The 23,836-nt window shown below is 43.3% G+C and overlaps 1 protein-coding gene across 3 annotated transcripts in view; it reads right to left on the bottom strand.

The window, feature by feature from the left end:
• The window catches only part of dachd (dachshund d), a 108,486-nt gene that overhangs the window by 12,273 nt on the left and 72,377 nt on the right, over window positions 1-23,836 (bottom strand). For 2 of the 3 annotated variants that reach the window (XM_028394312.1, XM_028394311.1), the window contains exons 5-8: window positions 22,992-23,144; window positions 9,756-9,928; window positions 9,498-9,642; window positions 9,236-9,367 (exon numbers count right to left, since the gene is read on the bottom strand). In XM_028394312.1, coding sequence (XP_028250113.1) covers window positions 9,236-9,367; window positions 9,498-9,642; window positions 9,756-9,928; window positions 22,992-23,144 — 603 coding nt within the window. The remainder of the gene's footprint in view (window positions 1-9,235; window positions 9,368-9,497; window positions 9,643-9,755; window positions 9,929-22,991; window positions 23,145-23,836) is intronic. The other variant, XM_028394314.1, reaches the window with a different exon arrangement.

Below are 23,836 nucleotides of genomic sequence, written 5' to 3'. Positions count from 1 at the left end.
AAACCTTGGGAAATTTAGCTGCAATCTCTGGATAAATAGCTGTAATTGACCTTGGGAGTTGAAAATGTGCCATATGTTTCTGGTTCCTGTGTTTGAAACTGGGTCCCTCAGGACATTTCAGCTGAGTACTCACACACGAAGGCAGCGTGAGCTGCAGGAGAGGAAGATACAAAGAGAGAGAGAGAAGGATGCCGGGGACGAGAGATAGATGGCTGAAGACAGAAGACGGATGGACAGATAGGTGAGGCATAGTCTGAGGTTGGAGGAGGCTGGAATAGAATGGGTGTGCAGAGAATGAGAGAGTGACAGAGAGGAAGAGAGATAGGAGAGAAAGAGAGGAGGAAAGAGAGAGAGAGAGCAGAGGTGCATTTGGCCGGCCAGTCAGTGTGATATATTGACAGGTGAAGCCTTTGTCCTTGCAAACCTGTGTTCCTCCCAGCAGGAGAACTGAATGCTAAACCTGGAGGTTGTCAGCACAGCCAACACAAAGCAAGGCGAAGCTTTTTCACTGCACAATTACATTTGATTTGACCTGCCAGGGCTGCGGCGGAGAAAGCAGCCTCCTTCAAATGGAGTAGTTATGACCTCTCGGACAGCCATTAGCAGCTAACACAGCATTATTCCACCTGCACTTAAGGCACTGAATTTGGAAAATCTTGTCAGGGGAAATATCTGTCTTCTGGTACAAATGCAGTGATGCAGAGCTGAGCAAAAAAAAAAAAAAAAAAAAGTAGTTGCATGCAATTTGAGCACTTGAAAAAAACATGAGCTGAGCTGATCTTGCAAGTGATGTCTGCAGTCTGAAGGGTTTTACAGGCACAAAAAACTGGTGCTATAGCACACCGTGGCTAATTTTACTAAGTGGAGATAGTTTGTTAATTAAGGTTACAATAGGCTGAAGCGGATTGGCTGGCTGGCTGGCTGGCTGGCAGACACACACATTTGTTCAAGTACCTGCAGCAATGAGGAGACGATGATGATGATCCACAAGACAAATTCCTTTGAAATGACTATGGCTCTCATATGCTGTGCATATGTGCGGGCCGCAAAAAGGAAGAGACAACACTCCAATGTATGCAAACAAAAAAAACTCCTCAAACACACACACATTCATTACACACACACACACACACACACTCACTAATGTGCCCTCATCACATTTAAGCTAATTTCCTTTTCATCACGGAGAGAGGAAAATGAGTGTTTGCCCCATCCCTGCTGGGGGACAAAGTCAAGAGCCCCGGTCGGTTTGGGCTAGATTAACAGGTAACATTTGGCTCCCACTCTCTTATCACAGCATGAAAATCAAACCGCGTGTTTTTCCTCCTCCATCGCTCGCTCTCTCTCTTTCTCCCCTCCCTAATGTTCCCTTCACTTAGAGATGAAATCGCTTGCTGCACAAACCCATTTGTAGAGAGGAGAGAAGGTGAGTGGGATAATCAGGCTGGCCACTGGGCCGTGTTTCCTAAATGCTCTCCAAAACATTACTGTGCACAGGCATAAAATTAGCACCGGGACCTTAAAATGTTGACATTTAGCATGACTTTTTGGAGAGTGACACCCTCATATTTTCTTGTAGGATATCATTAAATTTCAACTGCCCTATGGCTGTGCCTTTCCATTAATAACCAATTCAGTGTGTCACTCCTCCCTCTCTTCCTCTCTCTCTCTCTCGCTCACTCCCTTCTCTTGCCACCTTTTTAAAGTAATGAGTCCATTGCTTTGCCTTAATAAATTGAATCGTATTCTCAAGGCCATATGAAGATAGAGCCACAGATGGACAGGCTGCATGGAGGAAATAACCATAAATCCTTTACTGTCAGCCAGGCGCTCTGAGGTGACAAAAAGAAGACAAACCTCACACAAAAGCTCGATTCTCTCTGTCTTCTTCTTCCCAGGCATGGATATAAATATTTATTTTCCGATGACTGCTAATGAGTGAAGTTAGGAATTAGAATGCTGACAGATGATCCGTGTACTTTTGCATAGATTAAAACATTATAGTGCATTTGTCAGCGTGCAGAAAGAGAAAAAGGAAAAAAAACAGTGACAGAAAGAAAAGAGAGAGAGAGAGAGAGAGCAAGAGGCAAGGGAGCAGAATCCATGTTGACTTCCATTCAGGAGGAAGATATCTTGTCTTTTTATGCGGCCCATGTCATATTTATTGCATAAAGGTCAGAGTGTTCATTTGTTCAAAGTCAGCGTTTTCCCTCTCTCCTCTCCTCCATGTAATAAATGCAGGGGCTATGTCATTATCGGACCTCTGAGGATTACAGGCTTGGCTGACTGTGATGACTGCATAAAAGCATACAGGACTTTTGTTTCTGCCAGCGCACACCTTCAAATGAGCTCTTAAAGAGAACAGCAGCCCAGACAAAATGGGCATTTTTCTTAGGGAGAGGCCGTGGCAGTGGGTGAGAGGTGCGAGATCACGCTGCTAAATCCACACAACCTTAAGTTTTGAAGCCAGAGGAGGGTTTGAGGCAGGAAAAAAAACTTGTGGCTCAGTAAAGAAAATGACTGAGAGCCAGGCTGGAATAGATTTCTGTAATTCGCCTATTGACTACCAGCCCTGACTGTCAGGAAGATAATACTGGGAGAAGGACATTATTGTGAGGCACTTTGAAGGTGTTTAGACTGTCTTTGCATATTGACCTCCGTTGTCCAGGTCCGTTTATTGACAGAAGAATCTCAGAGATTAAATTGGCCTCAACTATTGATTGGCTATTTTGCCTGAATCATTCCCGTTTCAGAGGGGGATCATTTGTACTGTATACCCGGCTAATCTGTCTGACCCACTAATCATGGAGCCATTTATTTCACACTCTTTGTTTGGTTCTCCTTTTGTTTAGCACTTTATTAATTCATTAGAGCGACGTCTCATGCAGCTTAACTTAAACAGTGACTGGGGAGTCCTGTTTCCGCCCGATAGCGACGTGCATTCCAGCGAAATGTGCCACCGAAAATGCACCCAACATCACAATACACATGCCAATTACATATTGATAATTAAGCATTCAAACAAACAAACACAGAGGAAATCCCCCATAATCACCAGGTTTTAATAGAACAAGTATTAGCTTGGTGTGGTTGGCCAGATAGCCTGCTGCTAGATCAGAGCTTCACTGGATTTGGGAAAGGGAGGAGGAGGAATGGGAGGAGGAGGGGGGGAGACACATTGGTGTCATTGCCTGGCATTGCAATCCTACAGGGACAGGCTCTGCCGTTCTGTTGCAGTTGCTGAAACGAGTGTCGACAACGGCTGGCGCTAATCCAGACTGGATATACTGAGGCTGCTTTTAAACGAAGATGAAAGAACAAAAAAGAGGAAATGGGAAATGTAAACTTTAAAAGGCCTGGCTTATAAGGAGCACTTTGCTCTGTGGCTGCTAAAAAAAAAACAGATGCAAATCCATTAGTAGCCCTGTTTTCACAGTTATAAAAATACTTAAGGGGTTTTAATGGGAGCGACGTGTTAAACGTGTGGAAATCTGTTTTGATAACATTATTCATAACACTGGCTTTGCGCTGTGTGAATTAATAACACTTCATTTGCAGACGGAAGAAAGCTGGCATGGTATTTCCAGTTAAAGAGATTAATTTTTAAAGACCTAATTGACAGGCTGGGGTTAGGCAGGATAAGCAACAGACTATAAGGCTGCAGCTGCAAAGTCAAGGTGACTGGAATACTCAGAGAAAGGCTTTCAAAAAAGCAGAATAGAGAGCAGAGAGAGGGAGGGAGTGAAGAGAATTAGTCCTCGAGCACTTTTCCCTCCGCCCCCTATTCTTCCTCTCTTTATTAGGAATGATTTACTTTCTCAGTGAAAGGATATAAAAGCTCAAGTATAGCAGCGTAATTATCGCAGAGTGAAAATTTAAAGGTTTGACTCACAATGTCCTCAAGTCAGCGAGCAGACTGCCAGACGATAAGAGCGGCTGTGTTCAACGCTCGCCGTCCAATTGCTTGTGTTTTATGGGCTTTGCCAAGGAAGAGCACACAAACAGCACTCGGCTCTGCAAGTCTGTAAACATGATGGACTGTGGCAAACTGCTAGGGCTGGTGTTTACCTTGGCAGAGCCCGGCCCTGGCATGTTGGTAGCATCACTTAATTACTGTTTACATGTAAATATTAAATTATACAAACAAGCGCACAGAATGTCTCCAAAAAATACAGAAATACATATTCAGGGTCAACCTTATCTGTCTGCGACAGTTGCCACTGCGTGGATAGGAATCGTTTTGAATCGCAAATTTGAGGCATTGTACATAATCTTCATAATTGTTTTAATGCTGTTGTCCAAGGGCATTCAGGTAAATATGTTCCCATAGTAATCTGCATAATAGCAGATGCTCAGATATGTAAAAACGCACCTTGGTGCTCTCGGTGGGAGAGAGAAAGAGAAGGTTATTGTTCAAAACAGGAGAAAGGCCTGTGATCATTAATGTCTCCAGTCAAGACCGATAGATGATGGCTTTGATTACAGGCCTGTTTTTCCTGACAGTCCGGAGCAGCACATGTAGCAAAGCGAAGCACCGGTGCCTACTGTGCATCTCTGGTATGGCTGAGTAAAGCACTTGTTCATTTGCAGTGAAGGGTAACATGAAACAGGCCTCAGCCTTCTGATGGACAGGGAGATTTCACCTTCGCCAGTGAATGATAATGCATTATTAAATTTGCCTCTCTGCTCACTAGATACACTTAGCTGACCACAGCATATTTATCTCCCCATCCGAGGCTCACGTCTTGGCAGGAGAAAGCATTCTGTCACTTTTGAGGCATTTCAAAGATTAAAAAGAACCTCTCTCTTTTCAACGTCCCTAAAAGCATCCCCCCCTTTTTCAGTGAAATGTGATTAGCAGGAGATGGTGTCACGCAATGGAACATTCATGAGGGGGAGAACAAATATCCAAATGAACTCCCATGTCCTCGAGGAATAGCTCCTCTCTGCACCATCAGCAATCTCTCTCTCTCCTCCTCTCACACATGGGCCGGGGAAATTTGATTGATCCTCTATTGAATTATTTTTTTGCACTCTTTCATTTCAACAGGACGCACTGACAAGTTGTTTGATCATAAAGCATTATTGTCTGCCAAGTCACATTTCAGGGTTGTGATGGCTAATGATCTTGCCTCCTGACTTAGGGAAAGTCAGGTAGTCAGCATGTGTTTGAAGCTTCGCAATGCCAAGGACACGGAGAGGACTGAACAAAACACGATGCATTAAAGTCAGGAAGATGAAGAGAAGGAGCTTACACTGAACATATCCAACTTTTAATGATACTGCACGCAGATACCATCAATGTCAGTGAAATATTTACATCGCAAAAAGAGAGCAAAACTGATGCTGAAACTTTCACCTGACCCAAAGTCCCCCGCCTGCCTTTTTATCATCGCTAATGCTTATGCAAAGAAGGAGCAGAACAAAGACTACAAAGGCTAGAAATCACTTTTTTGTCTTTTTTTTCATCTCTTTTTCAAGCTGTTCAGCATCCACAGGTCCTCGCCTGAGAGCGATGCTCATCATTCAGAATGATGGGAGCTTAGGCAGACCTGCAGAGCAGTGGGCTCAAACTGCCGGCCTCAAGGGGACCTCTCCACTCAGCGTCCGCAACCTGACGTCCAAAACATCATAAAATCTGGTTTAATGTTTAAATGATGGCACAGTTTGGTGGAATGGACAGTGAATAAGACAAGCTAAACATGAAAAGGAGGAGAGAGGGTGAACATCTCCAGAAGGTTGCAGCTAAAGCAACTTTTGTGGTGCCAAAAGGACTCGAGGATGGAGGATGCACCAGTCTTCAAGAGAAAGAGATGAAAGTGTATTTTGCTTTTCTATGACAAACATGTTGTCAATGGAAGTAAAATAAATACATTTTCTTGTCGTGTGCACACTGGAAAGGCCCTCCTGTGAGACAATACCTGTAATGGCCCACATCTTAGGACCCGTTCACACTGGAGGAAGTCAGTCCAGCTAGAGTAGGATTGAATCCAGATCGCCTTTAAGCTGGATACGTTCAGACCTATTTTCAAATCTGGTTATCATGCATGCGTGTCCGGCTCAATCCGGCTTAATCAAGCTTGTTTGTTGTCCTCCAAACCGCTAGGTGGCGCCTCGTAATATACAGGGTCTGTTCAGGCAACGGTAGGACTGCATGTGTGCATGCGTTGTGCGTTTTTTTTTGTCTCGTGTCACGTGTTCTTTCGCTTTTTTTTCGGTTTAAAGAGCAGTTTTTCTTTTTGTAGCCCTGTCGAAAATAAACTCGGGGCAAAGCTGTCGTAGTTGGAAGGTTGTTTACATGCGGCTTTTGTACGGACACTGTCCCCATGAACCAGAAGTATCACGTTGCTAGCCGGATTTGCTAGCTGCATTTGAGTTCAGACCTGAGCCACATTTGAGCCAATCCGGCTAGATCCACCTCCGAGAGGTGGACTGAAATCAATCTGGATATATCCAGATTCACGTTGCTCAGACTCAGAAAAAAAAACTATCTGGATATATCCAGATACGGCCCAAATCCCACTCTAGCCAGATTGATTTCCCCAGTGTGAACGGGGAGTTATTTTATTTGAGCATCCTGACAAAGAGGCGTGGCCAATCCGTTTTTTTGTCCACTGTGGTCACACCAGTGCATCAGAACTGACAGCAGGTATGATAGGATGCACCTTCAGGTGACATAATACACCACAGCTTTCCATTTGTGCTTGGGAAGACATTATTACTGCATCTCCTGTTGTGTCAACAAGTAAATCTAACATTTAGCAGGGAAGTGCCAATATCATATTACCAATGATTCACCCCGCTTTTAAAATATGGTTTACAGAATCAGCTTACATACGGCAGCAGCCTCTGACTGTCCCGTCAGGCGTTTCAGCTCAGCATTAAAGTGGGAGAACTGATGTGTAGAGCTGAGATTTGTTGTTGGGCAAAATGCTAAAACTGCCACAATTAAAAAAAAAAAAAAAACTCTTAACGTACACACTATACATATGGCTTGTGTTTCAAACACCTTTTCCCTAAGGAAATAAAATGATATCCAGTGTTTGATGTCCAGAGTGAGTTTACAGCCAAAGGCTTCCGTACCTTTCAAATTTCCCCCCTTGTTTGTCAGCTACCTGCTGTTTCACGAGACAGAGGCTTGTCGGAAGCTATCGGCACAGACTTTCTGTGTTTGAAGCAATTCAATTAGTCACATGTGAGATAACACTTAGCTTTCTACTAGCCTTTTTTCTCACACATCATCTAATCTCCCTTTTTTCTCAGGCAAAATTTGGACAAAAAATAATCAAGTTCAAAACAACAGCCTCTCTCTCCAAAAAAAAAATACCATCTGGTTACTCTGCACTGGGTCACACAACTTTGGAAACCGCCTGTTTTATATGACAACAAACAGCCTTTGTCCTTCATCACCAGAGATGACATGAAAAAGATGTTGATAGGAAGTGAGCGATGAGACGTTAGAGTGGCCGTCTCTGAGGTGTCTGCTGCATCCTTCCTTCAGCACCCACTGTACTCTCTCTTCCTCTTCTTCTGTGAGTGCATTGCAAGAGATTAATTTAATGCTCTGCCAGGATCATAAAGATCAAACAAGTGGAGAGATATCATTAAACCATTGGAATGTTATCTCATTTATCTAAACAAACTGATGCGATGAACAAGCCTAATTAAAAAGCTCACCATAAACAAAGCTTCAGACGCTGAGGCCTCGCAGCCTCTTTAACAATGGAACACATTTATTTTACTAATCTAATGCATGGTGTATCATATCATTACAGTTCAATATATCTATCATTAATTTTATTCCCTTCACTTAAAGCTTTTATTGGAATTACTTTAGTTATTAGTTGGTTCTAATGTATTGGTTACCTCTGTATCTGGCTGCTACAATCTCTCTTATCTCGCTGCATAAACCTGTGCATGTTATTCAAATTGCCTCATTTATTATGATAGCTTCCTCATGTAAATTGTGCTGACTGCTCGCCCTTGCACAGTCCTCATTAGACTAATGAAAACCTTCAAACGAAAAAACTAAACAACCTGCCAAATAAAGGTCTGGGGTTATTATGAAAATTACAACTGTGGGAGCCGGGAGAAGCTCTCTTCATTAATTCATGCTCAGCAAATTGGTAACTAATTTAGTTGCACTCCTCTGCATTAATGGGTTATTTTATAAAAATGTTTTCCACAGCCCGAGACCTCTGGTGCACACACGCTGGAGAGCTCAGAATCCTAATCAAGTCCAGTGACATATTAGGAATCGACAATCTCAAAGATAATGCGGCGTCTGTTTTGTGAGTATGTGCGCAGGTCAACTAGTTAGAACTGGCATGGATTGCCGGGTCATTTGCTTTCTCCTCTAATATTGCAGAGAAATTAGTGTCGTTTGTGTTGATTATCTGAGCATGGAGGAGGCACTTCAGCTGAGGAGTAAGATTCCCACCGCCGAGGGAAACATTCGGCTGATTTACGTCTGTGGACAGTTGATTACATCTTTCTTTGTTTGCATTAGTCTTTGTTCGTAAATCTCTTCTTTTTCCCCCTCACACACACACACACACATTCACACACACAGTTAGAAGGTTTGTGACCCATAAATTCAGCTCATGATCCTGCTAATTATTACTATTCACTGCTTCACACCCTGTGAGTGAAGGTCTAACACTGATCTTCACGTCAGCCCAGCCAACAGGGAACATACAGCCCAATGATTTCCACAGTGGTTTTAATATCATTATCAGCCTCACCCCACCCTGCATCACCCGGCACAGCACAGCACAGCTCGGCTAAAGCCACAGAGAATACGGAAATCTATTATGTGCTTCATTTTGTATTTAATCTGCCAAGCTTAGCAGATTTTTATCTGTTTCTTTTTTTTCCCTTCACAACAAAATTATAATGAAATAATACAAACAATTAAGACTAAAAACAACTGGCAATGTGATTCAGGTTCAACATGTTGAATTATTTTTTCCCTCCGTGAGCCTGTTTAAACTCTGCATGTTTGATTGTATAGATCAGATAAACTGTATTATCAATATCTGAGGAATGATCATCCTGTTTGTTTTTTTCAGAAGTCATCAAGTTGTCAAGTTGTTATTTGTTGTTATTAAAGTGTTTAAGTCCTTTAGATTGACTTTAGAAGGAACTGGAGTCAGCGCTGTCTTATATTTGGAGTTTGCAGTGTGCACTCGCTGGCTTCACGTCCTCTTTTCTTTAAGAATCAAACTTGACTCACCTTTGTCGGCGTGCATCCTCTTTGCTTCATGGCTCATGTCGTGGGCCACGTCTCCCTCTTTAGGCCCAGGTATGATGTTGGGGGACAGGCCTAGCAGGGCTTGGTTCATGGACAGGCCGTTGTGGTGTACCGCTGCAGAAAAAAATACTAATAAAAAATGACAGAAACCAAACCCTTTTATGTCAGCTGTTTTTTTTTTTAAAATAGACCAAACCACAATTTTAACGCCCACATCTTCTTTTTCAGTATGTGTACTACGTACGTATCCTGTCTGAGGAGCTTTCTGTGTGTGCTGGGGAGCTGGACACGCTGCTGCTGCGGTGGGACGACGGGTGACTGCCTGGCCTCCTGTTGTCTTCTAAGGAAGGAGCAGGGGAGGGACTGTCCGGCACACGTTCCTGCAACCCCTGCAGCCACAAAAACGCACAAACCCCCCCCCAAAAATAAATATCCAGTAGTGTGTGTGTGTGTGTGTGCCTGTCAGTCTCACAGTGTGTTGGCTTTCAGTTTTAAAATTTACCTTTATAACAGAGGTGACCATTCTGGAGGGAAGACTCTGGCCTTGTGCTGCGGCGGCCATGTTTGCGATGGTGCTGAGGTGGTTCATCTGGCTCATCGCCATGGTGACGGAGGCAGGGGGCAGGCTGACGGGGATCAGGGGGTGTGGCATCATCATGAAGGGGAGTTCCAGGCCTGAGATACGATGAAGAGGTCGTTGGTTACTCAATGATGCATATCATGAGTGAGATAAATATATATTCACAGGGGGAAAATTCACAGCGACCGAAAAACTCCGAATCAGTTCAGATTCCCATCACACAGATAATCTTTTAAAAACGGGTGTCCAATAACACTAAAGCTTTACAGTGGAGAATTCCATGTTAACATAATACACATAAATGTTTTACTACATGCGTTAATAATAGATACTACTGCAATAATAATAAAGAAAACGAGCATGATAACTATGCACACAAAGACCAAAGTTTACACTGCAGTAAAGAAGCATCAATTATTCTGCGATGAATAAAAAAGGGCGCATTATGGAAATCGTCTCAATATTTACATATAAAAAATATCTCTGTAAAAACAATCTTGAAACCCATTACCCAAATGACTAGTTAAACGTGCTAATGACAAACAAGTACTACAGTATGGCAATGACTTTAGGCTAATTATAGCAGCGTATATTCCAGACCACAGAGAGGAGACGAAGAAAAAGAAGAAGAAGAAGAAGAAAAGAGCGAGAAGTCACTTTCAGCTGGAGCAATAATGGGATTTTCATTTCTTTCTCTTTTATATGCACACAAATTATTCCATTACAACATCAGAGATATCTTACAAATGTTTTAAATTATTCAATTGCTGCCTGGCATTAGATGGCTAATTGGGAAAATTGAAGACATTAGCAGTCTGAAAATGTAAAGAATGTCTAATAAAGATACCATAGGGGGTTAGCAGCTAGTCAAACTGTGGCCCTGCACTGTGCTTCTGAATGGCTTAATGAAAACAAGCCAACTTTCAAAGGACATGAGCGCAGACAGAAGGTCAAAGCTAGGTGTCTGTACCCCCCTACACACACACACACACACACACACACACACACACAGCCCACCTAACCACGGCTACCCCACCCTCCCTCCCCTTCTGCTCTATGGGGACTTTGAACTGGCAGGATCAAAAGTGACTGGGAACAGTTTGGTCTCATTCCTCCGCCACTCAGATGCTTTTTCCTCAAATGCTTTAAAGAAAACCTCATAGACACTATTGGATCTGATTGAGCCTCTCTGTTGATTTTTCACTCCTTTTTTTCTCTTTCTCTTGGCAGCTTGGTTCAAGGTAAAAAAAAAAAAAAAGAAGCTGCGTGAACGAGGGAGGGGGGTAAAAAAAAAAGAAGAAGAAAAAGATGCCGCACTACAGAAAGCTATCCACAAAACAACTCCACTCTTCTTTTCTGACAAAACATCAGTAGCCAAAGGGCAAGGAGATCTGCATGGCGAAGCCTCTAAAGAGAAGGACACTGGTTGGAAATGAAAGGACATGAGAAGTACTCCTCTCTGTCACTCCCCTCCTTCCAAAAGAAGCATTGATTTCCATAAGAAAGATGGCATGCAGTTTCTCAGTAGCGAGTATTCCCAAACAATATAAAGCAGGGGGAGATTAAAGAAAGGCGGAAGCCAAGCAGCACCTTGTATCAGCGCCTCTGCCGAAGCTCAGACTGAATCAATTACCACTCAGCAGGCTAAGCTCAATTAAAAAACACCACAGAGGGCCTGATTGCAGGGGTACTTACTGTAGGACAACATGGAGAGGTCTAGGCTACCTATCAGCCTTTCAAGGCCACTCAAGGGCCGGAGTGAAGAGACTTACTCTGCTTTTGAGGTGGATACATTACACCCATTCAATCAGACACAGCCCCATGCATAAAGACACTTTTTTACCATATCAATAAAGTATAAAAAAGGGGTGAAAAGTCACCGAAAATAACTCAGATCTCGCCTCTTTTAATAACATTCCTCTGCTTATCTCTTTGTTGTATCTGCTACGTGATGGTATATGAATTTCAGCGATGTGTCTCCACCTGAGTGACAGCCTGGCGCAGAAACACTGGACCTCTGTTCACTCTAAGGGGTATTAGTCTCGCTTTCAGTGCCTGTCCAGCCCCTTTCATGTCACCCCATCCTAAAGCGATGTTTCTCCCATAAAGACCCATTCAGGCCACTGTAAGGGAATGTGCCCCGGACCAAACGAGGGTGCAGCAAATCCCTTTATTTGTGGCTGAAAAGGGAGCCAGGTGAGGAGGATATTCATTTTATTCGAGGAATCTGGCATTTTCACAGGACGTTTAAGTGTTTTCCTCTCATTCATGTGCAGTTTGCTCTATTTTTCTTTCTTCTTAAATGAAAGGAGGACTATTAATCGGGGTGCTCTGCCCTTAAACTTGGCGATAATAAACTGTTTTCTGTAAAAACTGTTTTTGTTTGAATCAACAAACATTTGTTCGACTCATTAATCACCTGGATATTGTGTAGATATTCCAGTGGGCAAACCGTTAGAAACATATTTGTCAGTTTCTGTTTATCTCTGATACAGAAGTTCAGACCTGATGAGAGGTGAATTCCCACAAGCTCCCCCCTCCCTCCCTCTCTCTCTCTCTCCTGAAGGGCATAAACAATGCATTTGGAGTAATTTACCTGAAGTAAGCCTGAGGGACCTGCAAAGGTGAACTCCTATTTACCATCATTAAAACTACAAATCACTTAATACCAATATAAACAGCTCAGCTATTATGTCGTGCAGTGCTCGGAGGTTCACGGATGGATAAGCAAAGATCTGAATCACGGAGGATGAATTGAATGAATTAAAACAGCCCTCGGTAACAACATGATTAAAAAGCTGTTACATCAGAATCAAACCGCGCGCCTGACAGACGGCCCGTTACTTACAAAGAATCACATTCAAACACACACAAAGAAAAAGATTGAATGTTTTAAAATGATTAAAAAGAGCAATAATTTACAGCGATGGCAAAAAAATGATAACTCGCAGTGATTTGTGCTGCCGTTAATCTTCATCGAAAACAGAGCCGGTCATCCAGAGGAAAATAAGAAAAAAAAGGAGCTAAGCCATTGTCATTGAAAATGGTGCGAGGAAGCTGCCAGCCCCTTTACTTTTAACTCTGTTGTGGACAGATTTCCCCTGACAAAAATTAAACCAGCTCCTACTTGGCACTTTATTATCTCTTCAACTGAATGATTTATTGTTTGTGGAGCGAAAAGAAGCAAAGAGAGAGGGGGAAGATTACATTTCCAGCCAAAGCTCAGGCCTGATCTCGTTTTTTACTCCCTCTGTCCAGGAAAAAAAAAAAAAAAAGCTCCCGACAAACAATAATGTCAGCTGTAATTGATCGGAGGTCGCTGGCTGGGCCTGCAGTAAAAGCGCACTATTTAAGCGACAATCGGCCCTGCGCTCTTCAGACGCTGGCTAATGAAGCTGTCTGTCTGGGCTATTTACCTTCTCTTAAATGGAAGGGGAGAGATGTACTGTAAGAGACAGGGGCTGGAGAGGATCTGCCTCTCGCTCCTGTGAAATAGGACCTGCACATGCCTCAGGAATGTATAATTGGTTGGCGCAGCCAAAAGCTGAGGATCCGGTGCTAATTAAATGACTTGTTTAAAGCCTATCTGTCTTTGTTTGGGAGGCTCTGGGCTTCAGAACAATGCATTGTAAATGCTGTTGTCAAACAAACATTCCTGGTTATCCTTTGATTTGAATTGAACAAGACAAAGGGCTGATTTGCTCACTGCTAAGCCTTTGGATTTCGTGGCGTTGAGATATTTTTTTTTTTCCTTCTTCTGATCTGTCAAACTGAACAGGACAATTCCAGTCGAGCAGCTAAATGGACTGACTCACTGCACACAATGCATATGCAGTCCGCCGCCACTGCACAAAAAAAAAAACAATCTCAGTTCTCCTCCTAATTGCGCTTGTAAAATGCCCCCATGTTGTGTATGTATTTCTCCAACAAAGGTGAGACACACACGGAGAGCCTTTGTTGTGGTTGTAGCAAGGATCTGCACGCCGGTCCCAACAGGAAATAAAACGGCTGGTACAAAAAAAAAAAAGTGCGAGACATTCAGAGGTCTCTACATAGCACTAATCAGCTATTCATCTTTACTATAACTGTTAATCTCTGAAATCACAAGGCCTGTCATGAGAGATGGAGTGGGGTGGAGTGTGTGTGTGTGGGGGGGGGGGCTCATATCCATTAGATCAAACATAACACACAGCCTCCATAAATATGTTGTCTGGCATCGTGGTGCCACTTTGGACAACATAAATGCATGCTTACATGTGCACAGAAACTTCTCCCACACTCACACAAACATGAAAAAAAACACACACACACAGATGGCAGGTTCAGTCAAGGCTGGTGAGTCCTGGTTCTCATTAAAATGGGGGGAGAGGAAGGTATCGAGCTTTGATGTAGCCACCCACAGCCCTTCAGTGTCATTGAATGAAACTTTGAAGCTTTTTGTGTTTACGCAGTTAATGTCGATAATAAAGCAAACATCTTGTCTTTGTTAAATACCTGCTGTACACTCACGTATGCATGCACGCGCACATAAATGGACACATAAAAAAAAGAGGAGGGGGGGGGTACATCTTGCAGCAACAAAGAGAGGTAAACATGAAAACACACACGGCTACAGACGACGATGCAGGGAAGATAATTGTGTAAAGGTACACACGAAAAAAAACAAAACACATGCAAACAATATGCCGTACATTCCGAGAGCCATAATGATTGGATACATTTCAAACTAATTCACATCAACAAACAACAAAATGTGTTCAGCATGAGTCAGGTGGGCAAAGATTTCCTGCCAAAAAAAGGCCCAATGTAATATACTAAGAGAAACCATGATAAGAAAACATTTCTGGTTTGATGAGGTAACATAATTGCTTTCCAACCCAAACCACTGGAGTGTAACATGTGGTAGAAATTATCAAGGAGACAGACAGAGGTGTTTGTCCTTATAGTGTATAAAATCTAAGGCAGGCAACTTTTTTATAGGATAATTTCAATCCTCGGCTCTAATGGCACGCATTCCTTATGAAAATTGAAAGATCAATCATCTCCCTGACAGATCTGTTGTGAAAGAAGTTCTTCCTGTCTTTGAAGAGGAAAATGCTAAACACGTTTTCGCCGTCGCCCCATAACCCCCTCCGTTTTTAGCTGTCTATTTGTCTCTTTGCTGAAAATGTTAACGAACAGGGCAATAATCAAGCCATATGCTTGCATGTGGCAAATCTCATTACAGTAAATGACCTTTACCAACCAATGCCAACATCCTTGTGCTTGATAACACTGAGCGTATATAGAGCGAGGTGGGGTGAGAAGCGGCGCGGTGGCGATGGAGGGTTTTATTTAACGCAATCACGCATGTGGCCGGGCAGGGGGGGGGTGGGGGGGTAGGTGGTCGAGGAAGCCTTCGGGCCTTCAGGACACATTAGCAAAACGCTGCATTGGCTGCTCTAATTTGGGTCGGAACCAGGCTCACTTTACATTTGTCACACATCACTCTTGATATATAACACACACACAGAATCAGCTCCAACATCTGATCGCCGAAGAGGAGAGCAGAGATATTACTAGCAGCTGTTACTACTGCGGGTGCAATATATTCAAGCCCAATCAATAAAGCTCCTACAGACAGTGACACCCAAGCAGACAGAGGAATCATTTTCATCTGATACTTAGCAAAGGCTCCCCTTTTAAAAAGATTGCTTTCAGTCAATGACAACCAGTTGTCATTTGACTAAGGCTCCTGAAATGAAATATATTGACGAGCATTATCAATCACGGCCCACTCTGCCGTCATATCGTTTTAGTGGTAGCGAGGAGGAGTGTGTGTGTGTGTGTGTGTGGGGGGGTTGGGCGGAGGGGGGGGGTCAGTTTGCATGTGGTCATCAGATCATCCGTTTTAATTACAAAATTAGCTTCACTACCACCTGCACTCAAGCAGCTCATAAGAGGAAAGATCAGAAGCACTGCTGATCGTGTTGTAACAACTGTCCAGATTTAATGACATTTAGATCAAATAAAAAAAAACATTTTCAGGTTATTCAATTATTTTGTTGGCAGAAACAGAATGTATCTCCAAACACCTTCCTTTATTTGTTCACACTGTGAAGGACATGCTGATGGTGAAATTCCTTAACATTGTTTGAACTTGCTCGCTCCCCCCCCCCCCCCCTTTTTTTTTTTATCTTGGTCCCAGAGGAGAGGCGATGTGATGGTGAAGAAGATGTCTGGGTTCAGTATGGGCTGATAGCTCTATTTGGATGAGGGTTCCCATATCATAATTGAGAAAAGAAGAAATACCAGAAGCAACAATTTGGATCTGTCTCTCGGATTCTTCCCTGTGATTGCTGCACAGTCAGGCGCGCGGGATATTTTTAACAGTGTAATCACAGCAAAAGAGAGACTGTCGTTTTGTTTTTTTGTCATCATCGCCATGTTGTCATTACCGTTATTGTGTACACAGTAATATCATTACTCTATGCTAATGTGCACTCTTAGACATAATCATAGCGAAATGAGAGCGTATGATATCCAGGCGCTAATGCTAATGCCGCAGCGCGTATGTGCAAACTGCTCCTATTCTACGCAATTACACGCCATGTATATTTCACATTACTCCGACCTGCGAAAGCTCATCATCACTGAAAGGTTGAATGTCATTTATTACACGTATCACATTTACACCAAGTGACATTGTCTTTTCAAATTGTGTTGATCTCTTCACTTTCAAAGGTCAGCCCCTTCCGTGGCTAAATTCAACCTGACAGAGAATAGTGAGGAGGGGACAGCCGAACACATGCATCACCCCCGCATCAAAGCGCTCCAAATTAATCTATCCAATTAATGAAGAATGAGGCCTAATGTTGATGAGGGATGACAACTCGACTGGTCAGTTGTTTTTTATAGCTCTGCTCCTGCTATTGTGAACTAACCACAAGAGACAATCAAACAAATATTTCCATAACGCACGATTTGTCTGGCTTCTCCTCCTCCTCCTTCCTCCTTCCTCCTCTCTGTAACACTGCTGCCACTCAAATATGATAGAACTTGATATGGATCATTACGGAAATAATGTTTAATCAATTCCCCCCCTGTTATTGTAATCTATTTCTGCCGTTGTCTGCGTTTGTGTATTTTGTAGCAACATCAGTGTGCCTCACAATTTCCCAATCATGCATATTCAAGTGTTACGCCGATGCTTAACAGCCGACGCAACTGGAATTAGAACGAGGACATTAGACTTCATTAAAAAGAGAAATGATTATCAGGTTTATCTTTTGAAATGTCTATTAAAATGTGTGTGTCGTTCCTCACTTATCTGTCACCTGGCTCCCATGAGCCTGGCAGACTAATAGAGAGATGGTGAGGGCCAAAGCCCAAGAGAGAGAGAGAGGGAGAGGGAGAGACACGAGGCCCATCAAGCTCTTCACTCAAGTCTGGAAGGCTGTCTGTCTGCTTTGCCACTCTCAGTGTGTCTGACTCCCTGTTTCACCAACAGCCACTGTTTTACCCTTTATATCCAAAATAAAAGAAACCGTGCAGTAACCGCACACATCTGACACGCCAAAGATGTGTCGCAGCCAAGGAGGTGTTATGATATGTTCGTGAAATGAATTCCATTCAGCCTATGGCTACAATCTAGTCTCTCCAAAGAGCTTTGCCTGACAAAGGCTCCCACAAGAGAGCTAGAGAGGAAGATGGATGAAGTTGCCCCTAGACACTCATATCAGGTCAGTATGTGCTTTATCCCCTAATGGTTAAGGTTAGGATTGAGTAGGGGGTGATACTAGATCTGAGCCTGAGGGCCAGTGTTCTGTCTAGAGGAGCAGGAAGTTGCCACCATCCTCCATCATGGCCCACATTTAGCAGCGAATGGGCCACCAGCACTAGTGCAGCAGCTAGCAGGTTGGAGAGCGTAGTTAGCTAGTTGGATGTGTCCTTCCACCCAGAGAGCTTTATTATTAGAAAGGACATAAACAGACTAATTAAATCGCAGCAGTGGAGCTGGGCTGACAGCTGGCGCAGAGAGTGTGACCAAACAGATCCCTATCAAAGTGCAGGAGCACTGTCTCTACATGCGTCCAGCTTCTGTGTCTGCAGACATGCATGTGTCCTTAAGACTACACATGCATGTGTCCTCGTGTTCATTTTTAACTCATGTAATTGTTTTCCCTGCAATTACATTCATACATACACACCGTCTGACTCTTTATGTCTTATTTATTGGTGTATCACAAAGCACACTGACTCAGTGTTATGGTCCAAAATGGTACAAATGCTATCCAACAGAGCAGTAAACACTCCAGTAATTAGTGCATGGTCTCCAGGCTGACTCCGCTCAGCTCTGCAACATGGCCAAGCACAGACCCCATATAGAGAGGAGCCTAGTTATGCATTGATCTTAGAAAATTAAGGCTAACTGCCCCAGATTGCAGCATCTTGATGTACCTTCTGGATGAGCAATGTACTGTACTTGTATTGTTTGTAGAGTAAACAGGATGATTTTGACTTGCTGTGCTTTAAAATGAATACATGTTGAATAATTAATGACGCACCCCCCCCCCCCCCCCCCCCCCCTCCACCCCCCTCCTCCTCCCACCTTAAAGCATTGTTATCAGCGCTCGCTAAACGTAAAACCACTGATGATGAGAAAATATGGTTTTAACAAGTCAATAACAGTGAGTGCAACAAGAACTGTCTAATCAATGACGCTGCAACGTTTGCAAACAAGGACTTGAATTATAAAGCCGATAATTGATCTCTTCCATTTTTCCCCCCCCTCTCCTTGATGTGATGTCATTGTTTATCGATTGCTTCCTGCCAGTGAGGGATGATGGGAAGTTTCAGAGTTTGTTTTTGCTATGACTTCTGCTCCCCCCCCCACAGCAACCCACCACCACCACCCAGCCCCCCCTTTTTCCTCCATTTGAAATTTGCAAGCTGTAGCACCAGCTTAACCAAAAAGGATTAAGTCCCATACCCAACTGAGAACACAGATAATGCTCAGTAATTGGTAAAAAATGAAGATGAATGGGACAGCTAGATAAGGACCAATTAGCTGCTGGGAGTGTACAGCTGTGGTCTCCTCACAGAGCGCTCTCAGGGGCCAAGGCCCCCTCTTTCTCTCTCTCTCTCACGCAAGCATGCACTCACACAGACTCACAGACACACACATATACGTGCGCACACTTCCATGCAAACGTGAGGGTAGGGCTTGCAGAAATTAGCCTGATGACCCTGGGAAGAGAGAATGATGCTTCCTCATCATCTCACCCAGAACCTCTCCTCTCTCAACTCTCAGTCAGGCAACACTCCAGGTACCTGTCACCACCCGTCCAACTTCAGCCTAGCATGTGGCTTCCCACTCCCTGTTGGGCACAGGCGGCCTGGACTAAAGCCACACATGTGAGACAAAAGGGCTTCCAGGTTTGCAGCGCCGCAGACTGCAACTGCTTTACAGAATGAAAATGTGCAGTAATATCTGCAGGGTCGCTAGCAGCCACTGTTTGTGTCGTCTCATTTTACCGCGGCGGCGGTGTCTTTCGAGGAGTTGTTTGGTCGGCGTGTCGTGGCATCATCTGGCTGATGACAGTGGAATTCCCATATCTAATTACAAACAGGATTTCAGCTCCATTAGAGTTGTGTTGTGAGGAGTCACATGAGTGGCAGGGCAGCACCCAGTGGCCAAAGAGAGACAGAGGGTGACAGACAGAGAAGTAAGCGATACAGAGCAACAAAAAAAAAAAAAAAAGGAGGACAAGGGTGAACTCTGCTTTATCTTTCTCTTCCTGCTCCCTTTTTTCTGCTGGTCTTAGAAACACTTTATTTTCTCTCCACGGCTGAAAAAAAAGCAATTCCTTCTCTTGAAATTGGCAGGTGTTTGTTAGTGGGCAGCTGACAATATTTTTTCTCCCAGTAATGAAGGTTGTGGCTGGGGTCAATGCACTGGGAGGGAATGGCGGGCTGTTTATCCCCCTCAAGGCCAAGCGCCACACGTGTTTTGCTTGGTCTGTGATCTGTAATTGTGGCATTTCCTGAGAGGCGCAGGAACAATCCACATTGTGCTTTCAGAGAGCTCCCTCTGCCCAGCTAAAGAGTGTGTGAGGGGAGGGGAATCAAAGAAAGACACACACACACACACACACCTCTTCAATATCTCTCTTTACATTCTGATGTATCTCCGTGTCTCACTACATATCTATTTCCTCCTCTCCACGTCTCGCTTTAGGACGTTTGGTTATTTTGGCAGAGAGTTGAACTGGCTGTTTTTTTTTCTTTATAATTAATAACATTGATGCAAACAGGAAGGTCTAATTGTGATGAATATTTAATGCGAGGGAGAAACATTAGCCTGTTCAATTTACATCAACACAAAGACAGCGGCGGGCAATCCAACTCTACAAACAGCACAGAGTGTCCTTCACTGGCTGGCTCTGCTGCGGTGTTTTGCTTTAAGCGCCTCACAATACAAGATCTGCTTCAGACAAACACTGAGATGAGGCACCTGTATTTTAGCCCCGAGGAGGGAGGTTTTTTTTTTTTATGTAGTAGCTCTTTCTCATTAAATGGATCTGTGTCCTCCTTAGTGGTATTATCAGAAGCTGGCTCATTATCATATCAATTCCTATCGTGCTTGGTAACATAATTTGCGTAAGTAAACACGTCCGTTTGAGCGGGTCTTAGTTTAAGCTGGATGATTATAAAACGCCATTTCCTTTGGAGCAGCTGTGGTCTGAGCGAAAGAACAGCATGAAGTCATTCCCCTATAGTCAGAACAACAATCCCAACGCTGCCCACTCACTCCATGCTTTATCAGACAAGTGATTTATATGTTTGGATTGCTGTTGGATAACAAGGCTTGTGAGCGGGACATATTAGGCATTCACACACACAAAATGAATCAGAGGCACTTTTTGTAAACGTTTAACCGTTCTTAATAAGTCCGTTCTTCTTATTTTGTTGTTTTTTTTTGTGTGCATGTGAGTCTGAGGCTGGATGAAGAGCACATTGTGCATCTAGCTGTGACTCCACAGTGCAGAGCGGGGGCCATATATCTCCAGCGTATTATCAGGATGACTCCTGCTGGCCACCCTGTCACAGGAGAGTGGTTGATATAAACAAGAGATTGCTGCGACACCCAGTAATCAATATTAGGATGGTTTCAGTACCAAACATCATTTGTCTCCGCGACCATTCCTTTGACCAAACGAAGCATTAATTCAAATCATAAATCTGAGCTGATTTAAATCCGAGCAGAGTGAGGGAGAGAGAGAGAGAGAGGCCCCTGTCTGACTGCCTGCCCCTAATGATTTATTTTCTACATTTCTGCGAGCGAGAGATTTGTCCATACTCACTGACAGGTCACCTTCAAACGCCAGTGGCAGACTGTTCATCACCATGCAGACGAGCATCTCATCGCTGCGAGTAAATATTAAAGGAAAAGAATCCAATTGATTGTGGATGGGGCCGAGAGGCGTCGCTGCCATATATTTCACTCAGAGAGCTAATGCTGTGGCCCGTGCACCCACACCTAGAAGAAACTGCTCCCCCTTGCCAGAATTATGATTCTAGCGGGAGCCCGTGTGGCTGGCTGTGGGCTCAAGGTTACAATTTAAATTGTAAAAAGATAAAACAGTTTCTTATTAGCTCCATTGCCACAGCCTTGCTGTTGGTACTCGCATTTATCTTTATTTCCGTGACCTCGCAGGCTCGTATTCTCTTTTTTTACACACTCCATTCTCTCGGAGTGATGACCTCACACACTTTATGCATTTTGCATTGTTAAATCTGCTTAGAAACACATCCTGTTTTCATCTCCGCACCACACACAAGCTCCGCGGTGTCAAGTATTACTGCATTCAGGAGTCTGAGCCATTTATTACAGTAAGTGAATCAAAACCTCAATTTAGCAAGTAAAGCTACAGGGATTACATTTGGTTTATAATTTGGAATGGGCCCATGAATCCGCACTAACATACTGCACATTATCATTCCCTTTAATACACTAAGTGGTTTCGTGTGATATTACAAAAATCCTTCAGCATTTTAGGGCTAATAATTAATTGAAATGGCACATAGTGAAAAACCAGTGCTCTCACAGCAATTCAATTAGAGCTTGTTAAAAGCTGATAGCTTTGGGAAACTGTGTTCACACTTTTTACTTAGCTATTAAGACTTTTTTTCCCCCCCTTTCGGGAGAAAACAAGACTTACAAGGTGGATATTCCCAGTGCATACAAACGAAGCAAAATCAATAGTATAAACACTAAGACAACAGCAGTAAAGCGGACAGAGTGCATGCAAATCTTTGGTTTAAAGCAAGCTGTATGTGTAGGACCAACTATTGCTCCGTGCAGTACAGTGTTTTACAGTTCTGGTCCTGTATATGTGTGTCAGGATTCAGGTAAGTGTGAAACACACCCTTTTTAGCCTACATGCAAATTTCACATGATTATTTTTGCAAGTATGGAGTATGATATATTGCAGTGATCTCCAGCAGGTCAGTCCAGAGAAAAGTTAACCTGAGTTTTGTGTTTTTAAAACATTTGTAGGGGGCACCATGCAGCAAAGGGCCTCAGGTTATCTGTTGTTAGATAGATCGCTAGATCGACAGATCGCACATAAGGTAACACATAAGTCGCACATAAGGTGTATGGTATTCTAACCATACCATACGTCACGGCATTAGCATTATGCTAACATAACACATCGATGGCTATTCAGCTACATGAAGCATAAAAATGAACTCAATAGTTTTATGTAACATTAAAAATATAGAAATATATATAGAAATCTTTAATATATACGTCGCACATGAGTATAAGTCGAATACCCAGCCAAAGGATGAAAAAAAAGCGTGACTTCCGAAGTCTGAAAAATACGGTGCCTGCCGCACCCATTGATCATTGCAACATGAGGCTACGACTTTATCATCCATTAGAAGGCTGAAAATTAACAGTCAACATTTGTGGACTTTGAATTTTTCTGGTGCACAAACTTCTTCAGTCTCCTCACCGAATTCTTAGCAAAACTTGATTTTAATTGATTAAGACTCAGTTGTCTGACGAGTTTTTTTTCGCCTTCTGAAATGTGTTTTGACAAAGAGGTGGCTTGACGCACTGTACATGTATGTTTTATGAATAAAATCGCACGTGAAGGTCGAGCTCACCGACACTGGAGCTGAGGTCTCCATTCTCTCCGTCGGCCCCGTGGTGGTTGGCGTTGCTGTGGTAGCTGCTCATCGCCTCCAGCTTGATCTTCTTGACCTTCATGGCCTCTGCGATGGCTGCGTTGGCAGCTGCTGCCGCCGCTGCTGTCAGGCCTGGAGAGAGGAGGCAGGGGAGACAGAGCGCTTACAGACTGCTACATGTCTGCTGGGGCTGAGCCACTGCACCTGCGAAACCTTTCACAAATCTGCCTCGCCAAATAAATAAAGAAAAAAACAAAAAAGGAGGATTTTTTGAAATAATAAAACAATGAATAATTTTACACAGGATGGGGAATAAAGCTCCTGTGAGATCATGACTTGGTTTTTCATCTTCTGACAGGGGATATCTTCACAGCAGGTTATCATGCTGATGAGATGGACTCCTGTGCGTGTGGCAGCCTATGATTTTTATGAATGTATCAGACGCGCCACCATATTGATGTATTTGTGTCTTGATGGGAGCAGATGCAGTCAAGATAATACTGCATGATGCAAGCATTTTGTGTGTACAGCTTATAATACACAACGTACAGGCATGTTTAGTAGAGGCGGAGTAATACAGTGTGACATGTGCAGGGAAGAACAAGTAACGCAGCAAGTGAGACAGGCTCAACACAGGAATAAATACAGACTGAGAGCATTTCAATGATACTTTCAGATGTATTCATTAGATCTAATCGACCTGAATAAACCTTCTTCACTGGTATTCAAATATTCTTAAGAGAAATAAGCTGTATGGTTGCATAAGAGGACTCTTCAAGGTGTCAAGGCAAGTCAGGAAGCACAATAGAAAACTGCAAACAATG

The sequence above is a fragment of the Parambassis ranga genome, chromosome 21 (assembly GCF_900634625.1).
Source record: "Parambassis ranga chromosome 21, fParRan2.1, whole genome shotgun sequence".
NCBI classification, from domain to species: Eukaryota; Metazoa; Chordata; class Actinopteri; family Ambassidae; genus Parambassis; species Parambassis ranga.
This window is presented reverse-complemented; position numbering and strand designations above follow the sequence as displayed.